Genomic DNA, 11,764 nt, shown 5'->3' on the forward strand with positions numbered 1-11,764 from the left:
ATTGCCTTTCCAAATACACGTACATCCTGTCCCTCAGGATTCTCTCCAACAACTTGCCCACCACCGATGTCAGGCTCACTGGTCTATTGTTCCCTGGCTTGTCTTTACCGCCCTTCTTAAACAGTGGCACCACGTTAGCCAACCTCCAGTCTCTGGCACCTCACCTGTGACTATTGATGATATAAATATCCCAGCAAGAGGCCCAGCAATCACTTCCCTAGCTTCCCACAGAGTTCTAGAGTACACCTGATCAGGTCCTGGGGATTTATCCACCTTTAACCATTTCAAGACATCCCGCACTTCCTTGTCTGTAATATGGACGTTTTTCAAGATGTCACCAACTATTTCCCTACAGTCTATATCTTCCATATCCTTTTCCACAGTAAATACCGATGCAAAATATTCATTTAGTATCTCCCCCATTTTCTGTGGCTCCACACAAAGGCCGCTTTACTGATCTTTGAGGGGCCCATTCTCTCCCTAGTTACCCATTTGTCCTGAATATATTTGTAAAAACCCTTTGGATTCTCCTTAATTCTATTTGCCAAAGCTATCTCACGTCCCCTTTTTGCCCTCCTGATTTCCCTCTTAAGTATACTCCTACTTCCTTTATACTCTTCTAAGGATTCACTCAATCTATCCTGTCTATACCTTATATATGCTTCCATCCAACAGGTTTATTTGGAAGTACTACCTTTCGTAGCGCCGCTCCTTCGTCAGGCAGCTGTGGGAGCAGGATCACAAGACGTAGAATTTATAGCATTGCTCCAGGCCAGGAAAACCTTTCTGGTGAGTCTCCTCCCATCCTCTCCAGTGAGGTTAATTCCTTCCTATCGGGTGGCAAACAGAGCTGCACTCTGTATTCTGACTGTGGCCTAACTAATATGTTTTACAGCTCTATCATAACCTCTCAGCTCTTGTATCAAATGCCTTGACTAATAAAGGCAAATATCCCAAATGCCTTCTAAACCACCCTGTCCACCTGTTCTGTTGCCTTCAAGGATTGATAGACATGCACACAAATGTCCAGCTGATACTAATAACCAGGGTCCTGCCATTCACCATATAGGAGCAAATTACTACAGCTGATAAAGTCTTTACTGAAAACAACAAACGCTGGAAATCACAGCCGGTCAGACAGCATCCACAGAGAGAGCAAGTCTACGTTTCAAGACTAAATGACTCTTCACCAGAATTTCTTGCCATGGTAACCCTCCAAAAAATGCATCACTTCACACTTTTGAGGATTAAACTGCATCTGTCTCTGTTCTACCCACCTGACTGGCCCATCTATATCTTACTGTTGTCTAAAACTTGCCTCCTCGCTGTCAGAGCACCAATTTTATGTGTCATCTACTGATAAAACCACCTAAATTTGTGTCTAAATTATTAGCAGATATTGCAAACAGCAAGGGACCCGACACCGAACCCTACCATATTGTCAATCTACAACTGCTTAGACACTGGGTAAGCCATTTTGGCAATTGAGTGGTTTACTAGACTATATCAGAAGGCAGTTATGAATCAATGCTGAAAATGTGTTGCTGGTTAAAGCACAGCAGGTCAGGCAGCATCCAAGGAACAGGGAATTCGACGTTTCGGGCCAGAACCCTTCATCAGGAATGAGGAAAATGTGTCCAGCAGGCTAAGATAAAAGGTAGGGAGGAGGGACTTGGGGGAGGGGCGATGGAGATGTGATAGGTGGAAGGAGGTCAAGGTGAGGGTGATAGGCTGGAGTGGGGTGGGGGGCGGAGAGGTCAGGAAGAAAATTGCAGGTTAGGAGGGCGGTGCTGAGTTCGAGGGATTTGACTGAGACAAGGTGGGGGGAGGGGAAATGAGGAAACTGGAGAAATCTGAGTTCTAGTTATGAATCAATGACATTGTTGAGAGTCTGGAATCATGTGTGCACTCAACCAGCTAGGAGAGCAGATTTGCTTTCGTAATGAAGTGAATAAATTAGATGACACCAGATGAATATTTATGACAATCTGCCAATGACCATTAGCTTCAAACTTAATTAATTGAACCTAAATATCTCACATCCTGTACTGTGATTTGAACTTGTGGCTTCCAATCACTGGGTACGGCTTAATGATCAGCGTTCCAGTAACAACCACAATTCTACTACTCTTGCTTTTAATGATGTTAATTGAGAAAATAAAAATTGGCTAATTCACTGAGGAATAATGCCCTGCTTCTCTTTGAAATAGTCCCATCAGACCTTGTACATCCATCTGAGGAGGCCGACAGCGTCTTGGTTTTAGACAAAATCTGAACGACCACACAGCTGTGACAGCATGGTACTCCCTCAATTCTGCAGTGGGAGAGGCAGCCTGTATATTGTGCTCACATTTCTGGAGTGGGGCTTGGAGCTCTGACTCAGCTTACTCAGAATCATGTCTATTACAGAACCTTCGGCAGATATTTTCCCACCTGACTGAATGAGGACACTTTTCTCTTCTGATAGCAGCTTGATCAGGAGAGACCTGGGAGTGAACCCACGATTTCTCAACTGTTTGTCTCAGTGTGGTCATCTGAATTTTTCAAGTTAGAAAAGCATTTGACCTATTAATTAACACATTGTACAAATGTATACGATCTATTGCACAGCCTTGTACATTATAAAACAGATACTTCTATCCAATAAGTCATTGTAGACATACTTACAGCTGTGGCAAGTGAAACGGCATCCAACTCCACCTTCCCTAAGTGTCCACAGAATATGGAGCTGACAACACTTATAGTAAAGATCATCAGGTGTGAAAAAAACTGTTGAAAAAAGATGAAATTGGCCATCAGGCTTTATTCAAACACCTACTTAAACTAAGTCCACTTGATTGGCACTATATCCACCATATTAAACACTCTCTTCCCTCCATTATGGACAGACAGTGCTACACTCTGTACCATCTACATGATGCACTGGTGAAATCCATCAAGGCTTCTTCAAGAGCACGTCTGCAACTCATGATCTTGACCAGCTAGAAGGTCAAGGACAACTGATCAGCATCCGCAAGTGATACACCACCCTGACTCAAAATTACAAGTCATAGAATCCTCACAGTGTGGAAGTAGTGCATTCAGCCCAGGTCTGCACTGACCGTCCAAAGAGCATCCCACCCAGACTCACCCCATCCCTGTAGCCCTGCATTTCCCATGGCTAATCCACCTAGCCTGCACATTCCAGGATACTACAGGACAATTTAGCATGACCAGTCCATCTAACCCGCACATCTTTGGACTGAGAGAGGAAACTCGGTGAGAACACAGGGAGACATGTGCAAACTCCACAAAGACAAAGACAGTCGCTCGGGGCTGGAATTGAACCCAGGTTCCTGGTGCTGTGAAGCAGCAGTGCTAACCACTGAGCCACCGTGCCACCCTGTTCCTTCACAAAATCCTGGAATTTTCTACCCAATATCAAGTTGTTCAGTTGTGTATAAGAGCACTTCTGGGTGTAAGCAAAGAAAACATCAGTTTGATATGACCTTGAGCACACAGGCTGCGACCACTTGCCACCATCTTCTCCCATGTAATAAGGGATGTGCAATAAATGTTGGTCTTACCAGTGACACATACAGTCAATAAATGAGAAGAAAAACTCCATGGATTTTAAAATAGCATAACTGATTTATTATTCTTCATACACAAAATTCCATGAAATTGGAGATAATAATAGCATTGTTTTACACAGATTCAGTTCAACAAATTGCCCGTAATGTTGCCATCAGTAAAGAATTACATGTTTGTATTACATATGAATGTGCACGCTGTTCTAACTAACTTAATCCCAACAGCAATAAACTGCAATTTCTCCCTACTGTTCAATATCACTGAAGTGAAATAGTACAGATTAACTTTTGCAAGCAGTTTTGTTAATAAAGACAAAGTCAATTTTAATAGTCGAGGCCCAGGAGAGGTTTATGTTTATTTATTCACAGGATATAGATGTTGCTGGCTAGGCCAGCATTTATTGCCCAGAGGGCAGCTAAGAGTCAACGACGTTTCTGTGGGAACGGACTCATGTGTAGGCCAAAGCAGGAAGGGTGGCAGTTTCCTTCCCCAAAGGACATTAGTGACCTAGACAGGTTTTTCCAACAATTGACAATGGAAAGGGGTTAGAAAGGACTTACAAGGATGTTACCAGAGTTGGAGGATTTGAACTATAGGGAGAGGTTGAATAGGCTGGGGCTGTTTTCCTTGGAGCATTGGAGGCTAAGGAGTGACTTAATAGAGGTTTATAAAATCATGAGGGACATGTTTATCCTAAACAGATAAGGTCTTTTCCCTGGAATGGGGGAAGTCGAGAACTGGAGAGCATAGGTTTAGGGTGTGAGGGGAAATATATATAAGGGACCTAAAGGGCAGCTTTTTCACACAGAGGGTGGTATGTATATGGAATGAGCTGCCAGAGGAAGTGGTGGAGGCTGGTACAATTACAACATTTAAAAGGCAACTGGATGGGTATGTGAATAGGAAGGGTTTGGAGGGATATGGGTGAAGTGCTAGCAAATGAGACTAGATTAATTTTGGATTAATCATGTCTCACTGGAATCCTTACATACGGATGAGGAAGGACACCACTTTGACTGGGACAACGCATCCATCCTAGGACAAGCCAAACAAAGACACGCACGAGAATTCCTAGAAGCATGGCATTCCAACCGGAACTCTATCAACAAACGCATTGAGTTAGACCCCAGGTACCACCCCCTGAGAAAAAGAATAGGAAGTGACTTCACCACAGGAAATAACATCACCACAGGAAATGACATCACCAACCCAAAGAAACCCAAACATATAATTAGAAAGCAGGAATTTTCAGCAGTGCTTCGTCTGAGGCCCACTGAAGATGTTGAGAGCTGAAAATGTGTTGCTGGAAAAGTGCAGCAGGTCAGGCTGCATCCAAGGAACAGGAAATTCGATGTTTCGGGCATAAGGCCTTCATCAGGAATGAGGAAAGTGTGTCCAGCAGGCTAAGATAAGGCTTTTCCAGCAACACATTTTCAGCTCTGATACTCCAGCATCTGCAGACCTCACTTACTCCACTGAAGATGTTACCTAGTAGGGTGACGAATCGTCTGGAAATGAACCTTCCAGCTCAGCGTGCAATCCTACATCCAAGGTCTGTTTCTATGTTGTACATCTCTATGACTCATGGTTATCATTAGACTCTTTATTCTTGAGTTCAAATTCCATCTGTCATGGCAGGATTCAAACCCGGGTCCCCAGAACATGATCGGTGTCTCCAGATTTACGTCCATCTGCAACACTAATAGGCCATCACCTCCCCAGGAACAGTAACAGTTTATTTTTTAAATTGCTCTCTCATGGGATGTGAGCATCACTGACTGAACCTGCATTCACTGCCCATCCATAGCTGCCAAGAAGTGTGGGACTGGAAAAGCACAGCCGGTCAGACAGCATCCGAGGAGCAGAGGGTCAACATTTTGAGTATAAGCTCTTCATCAGGAATGAAGAGCTTATGCTCAAAATGTCGACTCTCCTGCTCCTTGGATGCTGCCTGATCTGCTGTGCTTTTCCAGCACCACACTTTTTCACTCTGATCGCCAGCATCTGAAGTCCTCTCTATCACCCACCCATAGCTGCCCTTGAGAAGGTGAGGATGAGCTGCCTTCTTGAGATGCTGCAGTCCACATGCTGGACGTAGACCCACATGCCATTAGGGAGGGAATTCCAGGATGTTGACGCAGTGATCTGCAGAGACAGGAAACTAGGATTGTACAAGAAACTTCACAAGAGGTGCTCAAAATCATAAAAGGATTTACTTTTGGGTCAAAAAGGGGAAATTGATTCCAATGACAGTTGCGGACCAGATGATGCAGATCAAAAGACAAATAAACTATACTTTTTGTTTGCAGTCTGGTGGTGGATCTAGGTTAATAGGAACATTCTAAAAGGGAATTGAAGAGGTGAGCATTTTCAGGGCAATGGGGAAGAGGCAGTGAAGTGGATAACTACTCCAAACAGAAGGCACAAGGGATGATGGTTAGTATGGTGTATCAATTACAAGCTGGCAACATTAGGGGAGATTTATTCCATATAACTATGTAGAGAGAAGAACATTCAACTACACTATGACAGTAGACATATCGACTGCATGAGAAATACTGTTGTACAATTTATGAAAAGAGACCCACCCTATCCCTATGATCCTGCACTTCCCATGCTAATCCACCTAGCCTGCACATCCCTGGATGCGGTGAGCAATTTAGTGTGGCCAGTCAACCTAACCTGCACATCTTTGGACTGTGGGAGGAAACTGGAGCACCCAGAGGAAACCCACACAGATACGAGGAGAATATGCAAACTCCACGCAGCTACCTGAGTCTGGAAACAAACCCAGGTCCCTAGCACTGTGAGGCAGCAGTGCTAACCACACGAGATGCAAACATAAAATAAATGCAGCAACTATGGATAGGAAGTGCTCTTTCTAGATGATGATAGATTTTCAACTATCCCTGATCGAAGGAATGACGATAACCACGTTTGCTTTCAGCACTGGCTCCATGACAAGGTGGCGTGGAGTTGTATATTGTATGACAGCATGACTATAACAGCACCAAAATCAAATTAACTGGTTCAGAAGAACGATCACTAAATCCAAAATGTTTACTCTAATTTCTCTCCAAAATGTTGCCGGACCTACTGACAATTTCTGCTTTTAAATTCAGATTAACTGGTTATTCATTTCATCTACTACTTGTGACCTTACAGGGTGCAGAAATAACAGATAGAGTCATAGAGATATATAGCACAGAAACAGACCCTTTGGTCCAACGCATCTATACAGATCAGATATCCCAACCCAATCTCGTCCCATTTCACAACACTTGGCCCATATCCCTCCAAATCCTTTCTATTCATATACCCATCCAGATGCCTTTTAAATGTTGTAATTGTACAAGCCTCCACCACTTCCTCTGGCAGCTCATTCCATACACGTACCAGGTCTCTTTTATATCTTTCCCCTCTCACCCTAAACCTATGCCCTCTAGTTCCTGACTCCCCCATCCCAGGGAAAAGACCTTGTCTATTTATCCTATCCATGCTCCTCATAATTTTATAAACCCTCAGCCTTCTATGCTCCAGGGAAAACAGCCCTAGCCTATTCAGCTTCTCCATATAGCTCAAACCATCTAACCCTGGCAACATTCATGTAAATCTTTTCCGAACCCTTTCAAGTTTTACAACATCCTTCCAATAGGAAGGAGACCAGAATTCCACACAGTATTCCAACAGTGGCCTAACCAACGTACTGTGCAGCCGTATCATGACCTCCCAACTATACTCAATACTCTGACCAATAAAGGAAAGCATACCAAACACTGCCTTCACTATTCTATCTACCTGCGACTCTACTTTCAAGGAGCTATGAACCTGCACTCCAAGGTCTCTTTGTTCAGCAACACTCCCCAGTACCTTACCATTAAGTGTATAAGTCCTGCAAGAGTTGCTTTCCCAAAATGCAGCACCTCGCATTTATCTAAATTAAACTCCATCTGCTACACCTCAGCCCATCTTCTCATCAAGATCTCATTGCAATCTGAGGTAACCTATTTCACTGTCCAATACACTTTTGGTGTCATCTGCAAACTTACTAACTGTACCTCTTATGCTCACATCCAAATCATTTATGTAAATGACGAAATTTAGTGGACCCAGCACCGACCCTTGTGGCACTCCACTGGTCACAGGCCTTCAGTCTGAAAAACAACCCTCCACCACCACCCTCTGTCTTCTACCTTTGTACCAGTTCTGTATCCAAATGACTGGTTTTCCCTGTATTGCTTGTTGAACACCTTACTGAAGTTCATATAGATCACAACTACCGCCCTGCCCTCATCAATCCTCTTTGTTACTTTTTCAAAAAACTCAATCAAGTTTGTGAGACATGATTTCCCACGCACAAAGCCATGTTGACTATCCCTGATCAGTCCTTGCCTTTCCAAATACATGTACATCCTGACCCTCAGGATTCCCTCCAACAACTTGCCCACCACCGAGGTCAAGCTCACTGGTGTATAGTTCCCTGACTTGTCTTTACCACTCTTCTTAAATAGTGGCACCAAGTTAGCCAACCTCCAGTCTTCCGGCACCTCACCTGTGATTATCAATGATACAAACATCTCTGCAAGGGACCCAGCAATCACTTACTTAGATTCCCACAGAGTTCTAGGGTACACCTGATCAGGTCCTGGAGATTTATTCACTTTTATGTTTCAAGGCATCCAGCACCACCTCCTCTGTAATATGGGCATTTTTTCAAGATGTCACCATCTATTTCCCCACATTCTACATCTTCCATGTCCTTTTCCACTCCTGCAAAATACTTGCTTAGTATCTCCCCCATCCCCTGCGGCTCCACACAAAAGCCGCCTTGCTGATCTTTGAGGGGCCCTATTCTCCCCCTGGTTACCCTTTTGTCCTTAAATGTATTTATAAAAACCCTTTGGATTTTTCAAAGCTATCTCATGTCCCCTTTTTGCCCTCCTGATGTCTTAAGCATACTCCTAGTGGCCTTTATACTCTAAGGATTCACTCGATCTTTCCTGTCTATACCTGACATATGCTTTCTTCTTTTTCTTAACCAAACCTTCAATTTCCCTATACCTACCAGCCTTTCCTTTCCCCCTCTAACAGGAATATATTGTCTGTGGATTCTCAGTATCTGATTTCTGAAGGCTTCCCATTTTCCAGCTGCCCTTTACCTGCGAACATCTGCCCCCAGTCAGCTTTTGAAAGTTCTTGCCTAATACCGTCAAAACTGGCCTTCCTCCAAATTAAAACTTCAACTGTTAGAGCTGGCCTATCCTTTTCGATCACTATTTTAAAATTAATAGATTTATGGTCGCTGGCCCTAAAGTGCTCCCCCACTGACACCTTAGTCACCTGCCCTGCCTTATTTCCCAAGAGTAAGTCATGTTTTGCACCTTCTCTAGTAGGTACATCCACATACTGAATCAAAACATTTTCATGTATACACTAAACAAATTCCTCTCCATCTAAACCCTTAACACTATGGCAGTCCCAGTCTATGTTTGGAAAGTTAAAATCTCCTAGTACAATCGCCCTATTATTCTTAAAGATAACTAAAATCTTGTTACAAATTTGCTTCTCAATTTCCTGCTTTATATTAGGGGGTCTATAATACAATCCCAATTAGGTGATCGTCCCTTTCTTATTTCTCAGTTCCACTGAAATAACTTCCCTGGATGTATTTCCAGGAATATTCTCCCTAAATACAGCTGTAATGCTATCCCTTATGAAAAATGCCACTCCCCCTCCTCTCGCCTCCCTTTCTATCCTTCCTGTAGCATTTGCATCCTGGAACATTAAGCTGCCAGATCTGTCTATCCGTGAGCTATGTTTCTGTTATTGCTATGATATCCCAGTCCCATGTTCCTAATCATACCCTGAGTTCATCTGCCTTCCCTGTTAGGCCCCTCGCATTGAAATAAATGCAGTTTAATTTATCAATCCTACCTTGTCCCTGCCTGCCCTGACTGTTTGACTTGCTCTCTTTTCTCAACTGAACCAGTCTCAGATTTTAAAATCACACACCAGGTTATAGTCCAATAGTTTATTTGGAATTACTAGCTTTCGGAGCGCTGCTCCCTCACCAGGTGGTTGTGGAACATAAGACCAAAAATACAGAATTTATAGAAATATTATAAATATAAATATTTTAAACTTTGTACACCCCAGTCCAACACCGGCATCTCCAAATCAGTCTCTGATTGATCTCTTTCCTCAGTATCTCCCAGGCTCCCACCCCCCCTTACTTTTTAAAATCCTCCCAAGCAGCTCTAACAAATCTCCCTGCCAGTATATTCCAATTCAGGTGCAATCTATCCTTTTTGTACAAGTGACTCCTACCCCAGAACAGATTCTAATGATCCAAAAATGTGAATCCCTCTCCCATTCACCAGCTCTACAGTCATGTATCTATCCTCCTATTCCTACCCTCACTGGCTGGTAGCACTGGGAGTAATCCAGATGAATCTGGGACTTGGGAGAGTCAAAAAACAATTATGTCATTATCTAAACCAGTTTTATCTGAGGATTGGTTTTGGTTTTGGCTCCTTCTATGTAATGCTTTTAGGACCAAAGGCAGCCACTCAGCCTTTCAAGCCTGCTAGCCTATGTCTGATCATATCGTTCAACCCTATTGTAATGTATAATAATAGAAATCTATCAATCCAAGGATCCACTTTATAATGAGCTTTCAGCATCCTCTGAATGCCAAGAGGATTAAGCGTCATTTTCAGATGGAAACTCACCACTGGGCCAGCCAGCCGGGACAGCCCCCGCACCTCCTTCCAGAAACCGCCGGCGCTGACACCGATCACGCTCCTCAGTGTTAGCCGCCCGGGGCTGCCTGTTGTCGGGATGGCCTCGCTGAAGCTCACGGCCGGGGACTGGGCCATGTCCTGGGATCGGAGCAGCGGCCTTCACTGTGGGAGACTGGGAGGGGCAGCTCGGGGAGCCCGGGTGGTAGTGAGCCTTCCTCCAGGCAGGGAGTCCCAGGTGGTAGTGAACCTTCCTCCGGGCAGGGAGTCCCAGGTGGTTGGGAACCTTCCTCCAGGCAGGGAGTCCCAGGTGAGAGTGAACCTTCCTCCACCCAGGGAGCCCAGGTGGTAGTGAACCTTCCTCCAGGCACGGAGTCCCAGGTGAGAGTGAACCTTCCTCCAGGCAGGGAGTCCCAGGTGAGAGTGAACCTTCCTCCAGGCAGGGAGTCCCAGGTGGTAGTGAACCTTCCTCCACCCAGGGAGCCCAGGTGGCAGTGATCCTTCCTCCAGGCAGGGAGTCCCTGGGAGCCCAGGTGGTAGTGAGCCTTCCTCCACCCAAGAAGTCCCGGGTGGTAGTGAACCTTCCTTCACCCTGGGAGTCCCGGGTGGTAGTGTAGATGCCTCCAAGCGGGAGTCCCGAGGACTCTAGGCGTCTTAGTCAGGGAGTCCAGGTGTGTCCTGGCAGGCAGCCCAGGTGGCAGTGGGAATGTCTCTAGTCGGGGAGTCCCGAGGATTGCAGGTGTCTCTGGGCGGGGAAGCTCCAGGTGTCTCCAGGTAACACCCCACTTCGGCACGAGCCGCTCCAACATGGCTCAACACCACTGGTGATTGGCCAAAGCCCAATCCAATCACAAGTCCCCTTCCGGAGCAGACCCCACCTCCCAGTCATAGCTCCGCCAATCACATGTGAGATCAGCCCGACCTCTGCTGCAGCGTCCAATCAAAGATTACAGCCGAGCCCCTTCCACTACGATCCCGCCCCTCCGAGCTCACCCCGCCTCCCTCAGTCATGGCCACACCTCCTCACCTAAGAATCAGGCAAAGCCGTTCGGCCCATCCAGCCTGCTAGCCATTCAATAAGCTCATTACTGGTCTATCCATGGCCTCAGCTCCATTTACCTGCCCTCCTACCATAACCTTTAATTCCTTTAGTGTTCAAAAAAATTAAATAGCTTTGCCTTAAAATCATTGCATAACACCAGGTTGTAACCCAATAGGTTTATTTGGAAACCCTAGCTTTCGGAGAGTCACTCCTTCATCAGGTTGTTGTTGAGCGTAAGACTATAAGATACAGAATTTATAGAAATAAAAGTTTATAGAAATATACGGAATGCAAGTATGACCTCTGCAGAGCCATTAAGACAGCCACGGACCAATACGCACTCAAACTAGAGATCCAGACAGACACCCAGTGATTATGGCAAGGACTGAATGACATCATGGGTTCTAAA

General features: G+C 45.0%; 1 protein-coding gene across 1 annotated transcript in view; it reads right to left on the reverse strand.

The window, feature by feature from the left end:
* The window catches only part of LOC132830203 (multidrug and toxin extrusion protein 2-like), a 47,162-nt gene extending 36,015 nt beyond the window's left edge, over positions 1-11,147 (reverse strand). The window contains exons 1-2 of the mRNA XM_060847727.1: positions 10,305-11,147; positions 2,668-2,769 (exon numbers count right to left, since the gene is read on the reverse strand). Of these exons, the coding sequence (XP_060703710.1) occupies positions 2,668-2,769; positions 10,305-10,451 (249 nt within the window). The 5' untranslated portion in view covers positions 10,452-11,147. The remainder of the gene's footprint in view (positions 1-2,667; positions 2,770-10,304) is intronic.
* Positions 11,148-11,764: the final 617 nt, after the last annotated feature.

This window comes from Hemiscyllium ocellatum, chromosome 31, assembly GCF_020745735.1.
Source record: "Hemiscyllium ocellatum isolate sHemOce1 chromosome 31, sHemOce1.pat.X.cur, whole genome shotgun sequence".
NCBI lineage: Eukaryota > Metazoa > Chordata > Chondrichthyes > Orectolobiformes > Hemiscylliidae > Hemiscyllium > Hemiscyllium ocellatum.